This window comes from Triticum aestivum, chromosome 7A (assembly GCF_018294505.1).
Source record: "Triticum aestivum cultivar Chinese Spring chromosome 7A, IWGSC CS RefSeq v2.1, whole genome shotgun sequence".
Lineage (NCBI taxonomy): Eukaryota > Viridiplantae > Streptophyta > Magnoliopsida > Poales > Poaceae > Triticum > Triticum aestivum.
Window position 1 is genome coordinate 335,665,524 of NC_057812.1, and position 15,385 is coordinate 335,680,908.

At 39.3% G+C, this 15,385-nt stretch overlaps 1 protein-coding gene across 3 annotated transcripts; it reads left to right on the forward strand.

Moving 5' to 3' along the window:
• Nucleotides 1–6,252: 6,252 nt before the first annotated feature.
• On the forward strand, nucleotides 6,253–9,888 carry LOC123154376 (V-type proton ATPase subunit C). 3 transcript variants are annotated; one of them, XM_044573132.1, is made up of 6 exons: nucleotides 6,253–6,863; nucleotides 6,941–7,216; nucleotides 7,635–7,767; nucleotides 8,226–8,407; nucleotides 9,033–9,124; nucleotides 9,676–9,888. In XM_044573132.1, exons 1-3 carry the CDS (start codon nucleotides 6,708–6,710, stop codon nucleotides 7,752–7,754), a joined length of 552 nt encoding a protein of 183 aa, XP_044429067.1. In that variant the 5' UTR covers nucleotides 6,253–6,707; the 3' UTR covers nucleotides 7,755–7,767; nucleotides 8,226–8,407; nucleotides 9,033–9,124; nucleotides 9,676–9,888. The 3 variants fall into 3 exon arrangements, with proteins under 3 accessions (XP_044429067.1, XP_044429066.1, XP_044429065.1); XM_044573131.1 differs by having other exon boundaries at nucleotides 6,255–6,863; nucleotides 7,635–8,096; XM_044573130.1 differs by having other exon boundaries at nucleotides 6,259–6,863; nucleotides 7,635–7,926.
• The last annotated feature ends 5,497 nt before the right edge of the window (nucleotides 9,889–15,385 follow it).

Consider the following 15,385-nt stretch of genomic DNA (forward strand, 5'->3'; position numbering starts at 1 on the left):
AGGAAATGGAAGATGTCTTGTTTCAGGTATGTTCACCGGAAGAGGGGCTACTATTTTGGCATGTCTGGTTGGTTCATGCAACCTTTGCATCTTCCTCTGGGTGGCACGTCCAGATTGTACTTTTAGATGAAAAGAAAGTGCCTATTTCTTTCTATATGGTAGACCCGTGAATAGTTATATTCACAAATGTAAGAGTTTTCTGAATTTATCTTCTCATTTGCAGTTTTGATGGGAATCGCTACAAATAGCTATGTTCATGAATGTAAGCATGCGTGTGTGTTTCTATCCTCTGATGTCCCAGCAATTAAAGTCTTCTAAAACATTTGCTGGGTATGTTCAGATTCGCTCTGATTTAGCTATGGCTGAAAAAGCATGACCCATATAATTCTTTAATGTTGCGAAAGATGCACAAATGTATCATTTCATTTTCTATTGGATAGAAAAAAAAGATATCGAGAAGTTTGAAGTTAAAGTTAGTTGTGCGTCTGCATAGGCATATGAATAAGTTACTGCACGGGTAATTTGGTTTCTTCTGTGAACTTGAATACCATAAATTGTGGAAAAGTAAATATTAATCATCTTTGAATTTGCAGGCCTCAAAATTAGGGGAAAAGATCCTAGATCGATCTGACCTCCTTGATGAGGAGGGGAAGATGGAGGAGGCTCTCGTTCTTGGCACTCGGATCTCGATAGGATCGGCATCAGCTCCAGTCATCTGCAAAACACAAAATAAAGGTCAAGCCTTGGCAACAAAAACCACGGGAAACCTGCAATTCTGTACTGAACAAGAAGAGATAAGTTGGGGAGAAATTTAGGTCGCCCGATTGATGAGCTCCTGCATATGCATACTAAATGTTGAGCTTTATTTCACCGACATTTGGTTCTGAACATGTGTGCTTTTAAGAATGTTTGTATTCTTCTCTATTTTGAACATCCCACAAAGAGATTGAAAATGGTGATATGTTCCTTTCCATGGTTTAAGAACTCTGGGACTAGGCCCAACTAACAAATAGCTTCCTCGTGTTAAAATACATCTGTATTCAGCTGTTTTCAAGAGAAATGTTTGATCATTTTCAGATGATCAGCATATGGTTAGCGAGATTCAAGGGAACACGTGATCTGATTGTGCCTTCTATAAGCAAAGCTGAGTTGTTGAGGTAATTGTTCTTTAGGTACCTTCTATAAACACGCGACACATCTGTATGTTCTTTTCATATGGTACCTTATATAAGTACATTTCAATAATATGTGTCTTGTTTTACTTTTGTCCTTGGTGACTGTGGCAGTATTCTTGGCTTTGGTTATTATGTTTGAGTGTAAAATTGGCTGTTGAAATGATGAATGTGCTAATTCATCACTGGTCCCATTCCTTCTTGCAAATAGTTTCTACTACATGTGGTTATGAGCAGCTACCCACTGCAAGAAATATGTCAACTTGTGACCTTCTGTCAGTGACCCTGAAAGAATTGGTCATCAATCTATGACCATTTGAGACCAATTGGTCAAAAGCTGTCCGGGGGCTCCAAACCCTAAACTATATCGACCATTTTGGTCAGGAAGGTCGTAATTTCCTTACATGAGATGGTCATAAAGCAGACAACACTGGTCCGCTACCTTATTTCTAGCTCACGACCAATATAGATGGTCATAACCTTGTAAATTGTGGTGGATTGCTATGACTAGACGCCACCTCATCTGTTTTGCCTATGTGTCATGTCCATGTGTCAATTTTTGCCCTAGGTTGTGAAGCAACCTATATTTCTGTCATTCCCAAAACTCCCAAAAAAATCTCATAAATTCTCTGGGTCATATCTTCATAAAATATGTAAAAAATACTTCCTTGCCTAGTTCAAAAATAATTCAACAATATTCATTTTCCTATTCTATTCAAAACATCACTTTGTGAAGGAAGTACTATTTTTATATTCTTGATTGCCCTCAAAATTTTTGGGCACTCTTTCCTATCCATATCATTGCCGCATGACAAAATTTAGCTCCATTTGTCCAGTAAATCTTACTCAGCAAATTTTCAAAGTTTTTGTCCAGCTAGAAGCATTGTGAAGGAAGTAGAAGATAGGTATATCGTAATGAGTTTAATTTTTTCCACATATTCTATATGCCAAAGTCATAGCTCTACACAAAAGTTTAGCTCTATCTAATAATACATGTGAGCTCACCATCGAATCTTTGTTCCTCGTAATATTTTTAGTTTGTGAAGCAACTACATTTTATATTGCTTTATAATTCCTGAAAATTTACCAGGACATTACCCTGACTATAGAAACCCCCTACACCAAATTTCAGCATAATCCAATTATCCATGTAAGCCCAGCTTCAATTTCTATTTTCTGTCCAAATTGGCACATTGCAAAGCAAGTGCTATCTAGACACCTCCTATTGTCCTCAAACTTTTTGTGCCATCTTACATATAAAAATCATTGTCACATTCCAATATTCAGCTCCATTTGCCTATTAAACATTCCTCAGCAAATTTCTAAAGTTTCTATCCAGAGAGAAGCTTTGTGAAGGAAGTACAACCTAGGATTATCCAAATGGTATAATTTTTTGATAGTGCTTTAATATGCCCGAATTATCATACTCCACAAAATTTCAGCTCAATCCACTTATCCATTTGATCCCAGATTCAACATCCATATTTCTTCCCGATGTTGTACTTTGCAAATCAAGTGCCATCCAAACTCTTCCATTTGAGCTGAAAATTTGCCAATACAGTCTCCCTAGTAGATGACCATCCTTAGCCAAAACTCAGGCCCATTGGCCTTGTGAATTTCCCGTACGGCTTATCAAACACTTGGCTGCTAATTCATGTTTGAGCATAGTTTGGTCTCCTTGTGAGATTCTTCTATTGTTATTTTCTTCCTAGCATCTACCAGGGGAGTGACCAGCCTACTAGACATGCCTAGGCTTCCCAGAATGCATGGCAACGCCACGATCACGCGGTGACCACACGGCGGGCATGCGAGTCTATGCGCTTTGGAGTTGGGCCCTGGGCCACCGTCCAAACCTCGACGTATCACCACTAAACCATGTATTTATGATTAAATAGATACTTATGTAACTAGAAATTATTTTTGGAAAAAAAATAAAGAGCAAACTATAAGGCAGGTGCAGTTCAAATTTGACACGTTTCCTAATGAATGGGCAAAAATTTATCTTTTTCATGAGAGGTGGATAAAAACTTTTGAGACCCAACCATTTTATCAATTGTGCATTAAATATGGCCTAGTATTTTATAAAATTGATTTAGTCCAATTTTGCAACAAATATATGGTAGGTCCTTCACAAAAAAACTCATTTGGGGCACTCGAAAAATGGAAAATTGATTTTTCATCCAAAGAAAATGAAAACTCCCATAGACAACATTGTTTGCCATTCCAATATGCACCCTTGTGCACAATATGAGATCATTTGAACAAACTATACCATGAATGTGGCCATAAAGTTGATCATTTGGCTTGAAAGCCATGAATCGTCACACATGATAGCTCATTTCTGAGAACACTTTTTAAAAATAATTAACATATTACAAGTTTATTATTTTTCCTAGTAACTTGGTCACATATAATGACTAAATGCGAAGATTTTCCAATTTTTTATTTTTTTTAACTTTTTATGCCCGTTTCAAAATGCGGTCAAAACAACGAGAATGACCGTTCCTAGCTAGTAGTTGAATCGTGGATTTTTTTGTTGTTTCTCTGATTAAATAGATACTTATGTACCTAGAAATGATTTTTGGAAAAAATAAATAGCAAACTATGAGGCAGCTGTAGTTCAAATTTGACTCACTTCCTACTGAATCAATGGAAATTTCTCTTTTTCACGAGAGGTGGATCAAATCTTTTGACACCCAACCATTTTGTCCATTGTGCATTAAATACGGTCTAGTATTTTAGAAAATTGATTTGGTCCAATTTTGCAACAAATATATGGTAGGTCCTTCATAAAAAAACTCATTTTGGGCACTCAAAAAATGGAAAATGAATTTTTCGTCCAAAGAAAATGAAAACTTCCTTAGGCAACATTGTTTGCCATTCCAAGATGCACACTTGTGCATGATATGAGATCATTTGAACAAACTATGTCATGAATGTGGACATAAGATTGATCATTTGGCTTGAAAGCCATGAATCTTGACACATGATAGCTTATTTCCGAGAACACTTTTTTAAAAGAATTGTTGTATTACAAGTTTATTATTTTTCCTGGTAACTTGGTCACATATAGTGACACAATGCGAAGGTTTTTGAATTTTTTATGCCCATTTCAAAATGCGGTCAAAACGGCAGGCATGACCGTTCCTAGCTAGTGGTTGAATCTTGGAATTTGTTTGTTGTTTCTCTGATTAAATAGATACTTATGTACCTGTAAATGATTTTTGGAAAAAATAAAGAGCAAACTATGAGGCAGTTGCAGTTCAAATTTGACCGGCTTCCTACTAAATCAACGGAAATTTGTCTTTTTCACGAGAGGCGGATCAAATCTTTTGACACCCAACCATTTGGTCATTTGTGCATTAAATATGGCCTAGTATTTTGGAAAATTGATTTGATACAATTTTGCAAGAAATATATGGTTGGTCCTTCACATAAAAACTCATTTTGGGCAATCAAAAAATGGAAAATGAATTTTTCGTCCAAAGAAATTGAAAACTTCCTTACAAAACATTGTTTACCATTCCAAGATGTACACTTGTGCATGATATGAGATTATTTGAACAAACTATGTCATGAATGTGGGCATTAGATTGATCATTTGGCTTGAAAGCCATAAATCTTCATGCATGATAGCTCGTTTCGGAGAACACTTTTTTAAAAGAATTGTTGTTGTATTACAAGTTTATTATTTTTCCTGATAACTTGGTCACATATAATGACACAATGCGAAGGTTTTCCAATTTTTTAATTTTTTTAAATTTTGTATGCCCGTTTCAAAATGCGGTCAAAACGCCGGGTTTAACCATTCCTAGCTAGTGGTTAAATTTTGGAATTTTTTGATGTTTCTATGATTAAATAGATACTTATGTACCTAGAAATGATTTTTGGAAAAAAAATAAAGAGCAAACTATGAGGCAGATGCAGTTCAAATTTGACCCACTTTCTACTGAATCGGCGAAAATTTATCTTTTTCACCAGAGGTGGATGAAAGCTTTTGACACCCAACTATTTGGTCAATTGCATTAAATATGTCCTAATATATTATAAAATTGATTTGATCCAATTTTGCAACAAATATATGGTAGATCCTTCACAAAAAAACTCATTTTCGGCATTCAAAAACTGGAAAATGAATTTTTCGTCCAAAGAAAATGAAAACTCCCTTAGGCAACATTGTTTGCCATTCCAAGATACACCCTTGTGCATAATATGATATCATTTTAACAAACTATGCCATGAATGTGGCTATAAGATTGTTCATTTGACTTGAAAGCCATGAATCATCACACATGATCGCTCTTTTTTTAGAACACTTTTTAAAAATAATTCTCGTATTACAAGTTTATTATTTTTCCTGGTAACTTGGTCACATGTAATGACACAATGCGAATGTTTTCTAATTTTTTGATTTTTTTTATTTTTTAAGCCCATTTTAAAATGCGATCAAAATAGCGGGCATGACCGTTCCTAACTAGTGGTTGAATATTGGAAAACTTTTGATGTTTCCTTGATTAAATAGATACTTATGTACCTAGAAATGATTTTTGAAAAAATAAAGAGCAAACTACGAGGTAGCTGCAGTTCAAATTTGACCCGCTTCCAGCTGAATTGGCGAAAATTTGTGTTTTTCACCAAAGGTGGGTTGAAACTTTTGACACCCAACTATTTGGTCAATTGTGCATTAGATATGTTCTAATATTTTATAAAATTGATTTGATCTAATTTTGCAACAAATATATGGTAGATCCTTCAAAAAAAACTCATTTTGGGCATTCAAAAAATGGAAAATGTATTTTTTCCTGTTACAGTGATGAAAATGGAAAATGGTCTAATATTTTAAAAATTGAGGTGGTTCAATTTTGCAACAAAGAATTGGTTGGTTCTTCACAACAAAATCAAAATGGAAAATGCTTTCTTCATGCAAAAAATATTTATTTGGATCAATTAAGACCAATTTAGATGGTCATAACATTGTCAAAGCATTTACCGCGTTTTGATTGGTCACACAACACCGTCGGATACTCCCCGATCCGACGGAAGCCCTCACCCCCTCACGGCCTCACCCTCTCATCCACGTAGCCCAATCACCCACACACCCACGACCCCTTCTCTCCCACGCACCCACGGCTGCCAACCCTAGCCCTCTCCCTCCCATAGATCTCAATCTGCCCCCACCCCAACCCAATCCCTATCCCCACGTAGTCCAGCCCAATCCGCCGCCATCCTCTTCTCCAGTCGCACCGGTGACCTCCAACCTCATCGCCGGCAGCCCCTCCCCTCTCCTCCTAGATCCACTCGGGCTACTCATGTCGTGGCCAGATCCGGCAGGAACTCCCTCCCTCCCACCTTGCTCCACATCCCGATCCAGATGCACATACAGACAGAGCTTTGGGCGCTCCTGCTCGGCTGCTCACGAGCACGGTCCTTGGACGACGCTGATGTGCGCGAGGTGATGCTATACCGGACCGGGCTGGTCACGGCCACCGCCTCCGTCCTGGTGGCCACCCTGGGGGGTGTTCCTACCTAAGGAGAATGCGGTCGGTGACGCCATCCGGGAGGGCGCCGACCTCTTCTACACCGCCGGGGCCGGGGGGCTCACCCCCCCCCCTCCGCGCGCAGTTCACCATCCCGGATCTCCGCCCCGGCACGCTCGACTCCCTGCTCGCGCTCAGCGATGACCTCGTCAAGGTACTTCCTTGCCTCCCATCCCGATCTTGTCTCCCACCCCTCTTCTTGCCCCGGCCTGATCCGGCCTCTGGATGCAGTACAACATCTTCATCGAGGGCATCTCCCACAAGATCCGTCGGCAAATCAAGGACCTGGAGCATGCCGTAGGGGTCGAGCCCGGCACCCTCACCGTCGACGGCGTCCCCATCGACAGCTACCTCACCGGGTCCGTCTCTGGCCGTGGCCAGTGCTGCTTCTTACATTGCTCATCTGCCTACCAGCGCTTGCTTACGTTGTACCCCGTCAACACCCCGCTCAAGGAGACCTTCGCCAGCATCCAATCCCAGGCCGCCAAGATCGAGGATGACATGAAGGTAACTAACTCTGCTTCTCTCTCTCTCTCCCTCCCTCCCTCCCTCTCTCTCTCTCTCTCTCTCTCTCTCTCTCTCTTACTCCAGTTTCTTTCCACACTGACCAAATCACGCATGGATGACAGTAAAATTTTGGAAGATTGGTAGCAACTTAACGTTACATTTGCTAGGCTATCTGGGTACTGTATCTTGGACAGTGTTGTTTAACACTTTAACAGTTACATTCGGTCCTCGGCGTTGAATTGGTAGATTTTGGATGTAGCTTACTTCCTGTTTGTCTTGGTCTATTTGGTTCCGACTAGCTACCTATTGCGCAGCTAGTTACTGTGAAGCATTATCAAATGTTGTTCTTCCCTGCTCTTACCGGTGTCCTTTTAATTCCGCATGTATTTTTGTAATTGAAGGAGTTCATTTTGTGCAGCCGGAGGTGTACGAGTTCAAGATCGGCGGCCAGTTTTTTCGGAGGCCTGGAGACCCACCCTTGGACCAAGTTATCGAGATTCTACAGAAGCACAAGGATAAGTCTCAAGATGAAATCTAGCTAGCTGGCTATAGTATGCCTTATGCTCTTGTTGATTTATTTCTTTTGCGCTCTTTTGCAGTTCTATATTGATGAGTGACTCAAATTAGAAATATATTCCAATGTGTCTTTATGTTTGGCATCCACCATTCACTGGCTCAGTGGCATACCTTTTTACGGAGTCCCTATACAGGTTATTATTCATGTCAATGTTATGATCAAATTTGAGATATACTTACAATGAGTATTTGTGTTTGGCATCTGCCATTCTGGTTCTAGATATACTTACATCGCTTCATTCAAATTTGACGTGCAGCTGGTATTTTTGAAATGTTTCCTTCTGCTTGATTTGTCGCCCAGCTGGTATCTTTGAAATGTTTCCTTTTGCTTGATGAATCATTAGTTGTGCTTCTAATAATGTTTTCTACCAGTACCTTAACTTTGGAGCTGGCTATTTACTCTTTTCAGTGTACTAACCAATCCTCTTTCCAGGTTGTCAATTTGGAGCTAGCTATTTACTGTCAGTGCATTCAACAACCTGACCTCCACGGCTCCATGCATGGTTGACTGACCGAGCTCTGAGCTAGCATGACCATGGATGCGGCTCTCGTCAGCATGGCGACAGGGGTCCTCAAACCTGTCATAGCGAAGCTAATCGTTCTGCTTGGCAACAAGTACAAGCGTCTGCACCCTCCCCTCCCCTCATCTGATGTTTCCTTACCATCCCTGAGTCCATCTCTTACAAGTTGTATGATTACACCATTTTGCTGTCATACTGGGTAGATGCTCCTCTGATTTATGTTTTGATGATGCTTTGGATTAAGGATGGTTTGATATATCTGTTAGCTACATGTACCATGATTTTTATAATTGGTTAGATGATCTTTGTTCATAACACAGGCTTATTTTAGCTCTTTTAGTTCATTTTTTTACTATTATCACTTGAATGTCTTTGTTATAATAAATCACATCGGTTATGTATGTACGTGTATAGAGTGTTATCTGTAGCTAGTTGTATATGTGGTGCAATTGTGTAGAGCTACTAGTCGTGCTTGGTAATTTAGTATTTTGCTTTCCTTTGTACTTGGTATATTATTTTCTCCTACTAATCGATGAACGCAATAATTAAAGAGAACCAAACTGCTTCTGTTGATTTCCGCTACATCGTTTCTACCTGTTTGTGTGTAAAACCATCCTTATGCCTGAATGGTACTTTTCTTGTTATTGTCAATTTTGTTCCTATGAAAAGTCTGCTCTCTTTAGCTCATGCTCGTTACCTCCTCCCCTCATGTTTCATAGGAAGATGATAAACCTTTTTAAGATCAAGGGGTAGAAGAAGGAAGAGATGTCTAACTCAAATGGGGGGGCTCCTGTTAAGAAGCAAAGTCCAGGTATATGTCTATGCCTGACCTCAAGGTTTAGTAGCTATTGTCCTGCTCATGCTCCTGTTTGGTTGGGGGTGTTGATGAAATGGTAGGGTTAATTGAAGGGTTCTTGGTTAGCCCTCCTTTTAAATTTAGTTGATTTTCTCGCTGTCTATTATCGTGGCTTAAGTTTGGTTGTTCTTCTGAAATTTACACGGCTTAGGTTTTAAACAATTGGCATGTTCATGTTAGTTGTTATGGAGTAAATATGATAGGAACAGTGGCAATTGAGCTCCAACACTACTAGTATAACTCAGCTTTATTTTCTAATAGGTAGGTATCTAGTACTAGTAGATTCAGAACATGTAGTCCTGAAAATTAAAGGGAGCAGCAGTATATGAGTCAAACAAAAATATTCTTCTGCAAATGTTGGTGTGTGTTCAATCTGATTTGGTTTGCTCTATTGCTGAAGCTCCTCTTTGCTCTAACCATTTTTGCACCAAATGCAGAATGTTCTCTTTTTATTTTGTTCCTAGTTGTTCTGTTTATAACCTGTAGATGTCCTTTGTTCATTGAAGTGCCCACTACTGCAACAAGTCCCATGATGAAGAAGCAAGAATCCGCACCCAGCAAAGAGTAACTCATTGGAGCTTGTTATTGATTGATCTTTTTGCGTATTAGAAAACTGGGTACTATGTACTTTTATTGTAATGTACCAAGTTTAGATGTATTGAGAAATATTCTGTATTTATAGCCTATATTTGAACTGGAAATAGACTGAAAATGACGCAGATACAGAACTTAAGAGTGACGGGTCCTAAATTAAAAGGCAACGGCTGAGTGCCAAAAAAACTAGACTGTAAAAGGCCGAGGCAAAAAAATCAGGACCATAAAAGGCCGAGGGTCAAAAAAAATAATGGACTATAAAAGGCTGTGGCCTAACAAGAAATTGATGTCAAATTTCAGAGAAATAAAAGAGGCCGAATTACTGGGCCAGGCCCATGTAGCTAGCGAAAATTAAAAAAAAGGGCAACCTGGTGCATGTGGCTCCCGCTTGCGCAGGGTCCAGGGAAGGGTCCGATCGCTTGTAGCTAGCGAAAATTAACAAAAAAAATATATATTAAAAAGGCTGAATTAATGGGCTCGGCCCATGTAATACACGGAATTGGACCGGGCTGATTCTTATCCACGTCAGCTTGCCACGCTGGATCCCTACGTGGCATGTGGAGGTTGCTAGTGACCAAAAATTTGGTGTACAACCAATGACCTTTTACATATCATAAAGAAGGTCGTTAATTTCAGTTTACGACCGCTAGCTTTTGACTATCTGTTTTTGTCGCAAAAAGGTCGCAAATGAAAAACAATGACCTTTCAATGAGATGGTCGCAAGTTGACATATTTCTTGTAGTGACCTTTTTTCATTTACAAGTGTCCTTTGGTTAATGGGTGATTTTCTTTTGCTCGCGGCAGCTTGCTGGAGGCAGACCTGCAAGCCCGATGGAAAACTCACCGCGTACACCATGTCGTGGCTTTGAGTTTCAGCGTCGACATCACCTTTCTCTAACTGGCTTGCTTAGCCATGTACAGTGAGACCACCCTTCATTGATTTCTGCATCTATATCTTTATTCTAGGCATTATGCCTTTGTTGGCTGTACAATTGTTCAAACTCTAGCCTAACTATAGGTTTGTTTGAGGGGGATTGAGTAGGAGTGTCTCTTTTCTATATCTAAAATGGATTGAACCTCCAAGTTTAGTCCAGAACAAACTATCAGTAAGGAAGTGTAACCTGGGAGAGTTGTGCAGAAATCCTTGAGAAAAGAGACAATCACTATGAATGCTACTTTCCAGTGATTTCTGGTGGTCCGTTAATTTTTATGAGTGAACTCGGAAGTTTTATGCATATTAGAAAGTTGTATGCTTCTTATCCACATGCTTGCTAAATGCACATTTTTTTCTTCCTTTTCTTGCTGGAAAGTAGGGAGCCTAGCATGATTTACATAAATTTTACATGAACTTCATGCAACCACCTGCTACGAATATGAGATGTCACACATTGTTACTTTAGTGAGAAGTTCCTGAACATACTTTCTATATCTTTGGATTTCGTTGCAGTGTTTCTTCCGTTATCCACTCTCTCACTGGGCTTGTTTCTCTCTGCTTCCATTTTAGTACCTGAAACACATTAGACTGAATATTGTACCATGCTAATTCTTGGATCCACTCACAACCAGAAGGTGCAGCAATCCAGAGCAGAATAAACTCAGTTAAATCAGCTTATCTAACAAAGCCCTATAACAGAACAAATTATGCAGAGTCTTGAAAGGGAACATTCATGATGATTTCTCAGTGAGGTGATGCACTTGGTGACGAACCGGATTTACGGGGAGGAGCAGGCGGCGGGGTCAGAGAGAAATACTTACCTGGACCCGGACCATCGCGTGAGAGAGGGTGGAGAGGCTCATGGAGGCGACAGCGAGGGCACCAGGAGGAGGGAGGGGCCCCAGCATCGTCGGCGAGCATGCCGTCTCGAGCGCCTCCTCGAGCACTTCGGCAACCAGATTCGAAGAAGGAGAGGGGAGGAGGATGGGCGTGCGAGTCCTGTGCCTCCATGTCTGCCTTCGACGATGCCTAGAGATGGCGCGAGCATGCCGAGCTTGAGGGCCTCCTCAACCACATCCGCGGCAGGATTCGACAAGAAGGGGAGGAAAATCAGTGCCTGCGAAGCTCGCGCAGGCTGTGGTGACAAAGGGGAGGGGCGGCCTCACCTGGGACATCCGGCTATGGAGGGACCTAGCGATGGGAGAATGGGGAACAGGGGAGATGTGAGGAGGATGACTGACTTTTCTTAGTGTCCGATTATTTTTCCCTTTAAAATTTGTTTAGGCGGTGGGAATGGATTCCTACCCACTTGGACGGCTGGAGCCAAACCTTTTTTATCTTTTTAAATTTAAAAGAATCCACTCTTTTTCTTCTATAAAAATCCATTATCTTTTATCGGGCGTCTCGACCTGTATGTAGTTTTTGCGTCTGGTGTTGTTTGTATTATCTTGACAGTTAATTAATAGATTGGAAGTTTTCTCGCAAAACAATATATTTATAGAGTACATCACTGGAGGTAAATTGTCTGATATTGTACACAATTATTTTTCATTGTGTATCATTATACTTATTCTACGTTATATCACTATTTCAAAACAAACTCTGATCATATGAAAGATTTTAGATAAAACTAACTATCATTTTAATGGACTTGAAATTATTGATGATAATATAAGAAATCGAGACTTGGAAGATGACCGAAACAACATAGATCCTACGAATTGTATGATTCTGGATAGACTCCCTATGAACGAAAGCAACACATGTTCCGTCATTCTTTTTTTAATCAAAGTGTGTTCAATTTGTTATCATATGTGCTTGCAACAACTAAATCATCTAAATTATGGATTTTCTTTTCAATATGTGCATGGATCCAACAGGTCTCTGTGCCATTTGGCGCAACGGGGTCCACTAGTAAAAGTAAAAGATAGGCCCTTCGCAAAGGGAAGCAGAGGTTGCCATGCACTTAGTTGTTTGTATGCTCAACCCCTTAGTGCAAAAGAACGTCATGTTATATTGCCCCTTGTGATGGCAACCTTTATAATGCAGCCTGTCATTTTTATTCTTTACCATCACAAGTTCGTACAACGCTCAATTTTCTCTTACACTAAATGATCTCACACTTTTAGAAGCAATTTTTATTGCCTTATTGCATCGATGACAACTTACTTGAAGGATCTTGCTCAATCCTTAGGTAGGTATGGTGGCCTCTTGAAGATAAGACTTTTGGTTTAAGGGTTTTTGGATGCACAAGTAGTATCTCTACTTGGTGTGGAATTTTTGGCTAGCAAGGATGGGGGCAAGCACCACATGTTGAAGGATCTATGAAATATAACTTCTATGTGAATATGAACAAACATAAACCATTACATTGTCTTCCTTGTCCAAAGTCAACAATTTTGGCATATAATGTTTTGATGGGGGCTCACAATCACAAAAGATTCCAAGATAGTGTATTTGCATGTGAAAGTTCTCTTCCTTATACTAATTATTCACGAATTGCTTGTATGACCAATATTGTGATTGTCAAGCCTCAAAAGATTTCACTTTCTAAACCCAATGTGAAGCTACTACTAGGCATGATATGATTTCAACTTCATGACATTCAATTTATTCAACAATTCGCTCATAGGATATAAGTGAAGCACAAGAGTAAATGACAAGCTACTCCAAAAAGATATAAATGAAGATCATGAGCATAATATTTCTTTCTCTCAAATTAATTTAAGTGAAGCAAGAGAGAATTTATTCAAAAATACTAAAGCACACCGTGCTCAAAAGGATATAAGTGAAGCACTAGAGCAATTCCACAGAAAAGAGCTTCCTTAAAGGGATGTGAACTTCGCTTACTTAGCCTCCCTGGAAACTATTTGAGGACTCTATTTTATTTAAAAACTTTAGATCTAAGCATCTTATTAAAACAGCAAGAAAAAACAAAAAAAATGACAATCTAAGAATAGCACACATCATGTGGAGAAGCAAAAACTTAGGCTCAACCAATACTAACCGATAATTGTTGAAGAGGAAAGGTGGCATGCCCATCGGGGTATCCCCAAGCTTAGATGCTTGAGACTTCTTGAAATATTATTTTGGGGTTCCTTGGGCATCCCCAAGCTTGATCTTTTGTGTCTCCTTAATTGTTCTCATATCACGATTTTCCTAAATCCGAGAAGCTTCATCCACACAAAACTCAACAAGGACTCGTGAGACAAGTTAGTATAAATCAATGCAAAACCTTATCATTCTCTACTGAAGAGAATCACTAAAATTATTATTCAACATTGCATACTAAATGACTCTGCATATTTAATACTCCTATCCTCAAATAGAATCATTAGACAAGCAAACATATGCAAACATAACAGCAATCTGCCAAAACAGTACAGTCTATAAAGAATGCAAGAGTATCAATACTTCCCTAACTCCAAAAGTTATGAAAATTTACCATACTGTAGAAAATTTATCAGATCTTATTTTGAAAGAAGTTTCAACATTTTATCACATTCTGACTTCTCTAGGGAATTTTTGCAACAGCGGTAAACTTTCTGTTTTTAAACAGCAACATGTATACTTGCAAAATAAGCATGACAAAGGCTATACATGCCACTTTTATTGAAATAAAAGATGCAAAACATTATTATAAATAACATCAAGAAAATAAAAATAAAATAAAATGATGCTCCAAGCAAAACACATATCATGTGACGAATGAAAACATAGCTCCAAGTGAGGTTACCGATAATGTTGGAGACGAAAGAGGGGATGCCTTCCGGGCATCCCCAAGCTTAGTTTCTTGGATCTTCCTTTAATATTACATTGGGGTGCCTTGGGAATCCACAAGCTTAGGGTATTGTCACTCCTTATTCTCCTCATATCGACATCTCACCCAAAACTTGAAAACTTCAATCACACAAAACTTAACAGAACTTTGTGAGATAGGTTAGTATGATAAAGAGCAAACCATTTCACTTTTGGTACTGTCAAAGACAATATTCATAATTGTTTCCACACAATGCCTAATGTAGAATATCATTTCTACAATTTATATTGAGCAATATAAGCCATAGAAACTAAACTATGCATTGAAAACAGAATCTGTCAAAAATAGAACAGCCTGTAGTAATCTGTACTCCAACCGTACTTCTGCTACTCCAAAAATTCTGAACAATTAGGAAAATCTTAGAAATTTTTCTATTAATCTTCTGCAAAAGAATCAGCATTTTATCACACTTTTGTGAAAAATGAGAATTGTTTTCCTAAGCGCAAAAGTTTCTGTTTTTCAGCAAGATCAAATCAACTGTCACCGTAAGCCATCCCAAAAGTATTACTTGGCACTTTATTGAAACAAAATCAATAAAACATGATTACTACAGTAGCCATGGTTCTCGGGTGTCAAAACCAGTAGGTAAAAGTGTTGGGTTGTTGTCGGTGTCAAAACCGGCGGATCTCGGGTAGGGGGTCCCGAACTGTGCGTCTAGGATCGATGGTAACAGGAGACGGGGGACACAATGTTTACCCTGGTTCGGGCCCTCTCTATGGAGGTAAAACCCTACGTCCTGCTTGATTGATATTTATGAATATGAGTGTTACAAGAGTGAATCTACCACGAGATCGTAATGGCTAAACCCTAGAAGTCTAGCCTATGTGGGTATGGTAATGAGTATATGTGGTGTCCTTTCCAGACTACC

What these genes read in the sequence shown, in the direction of transcription:
- LOC123154376 (XM_044573132.1), top strand. Translation starts at nt 6,708, where the DNA reads ATGCGGTCGGTGACGCCATCCGGGAGGGCGCCGACCTCTTCTACACCG. An exon ending in TCAGCGATGACCTCGTCAAG is followed by an intron (nt 6,864 to 6,940) that starts GTACTTCCTTGC and finishes CTCTGGATGCAG; the next exon opens with TACAACATCTTCATCGAGGG. An exon ending in AGATCGAGGATGACATGAAG is followed by an intron (nt 7,217 to 7,634) that starts GTAACTAACTCT and finishes CATTTTGTGCAG; the next exon opens with CCGGAGGTGTACGAGTTCAA.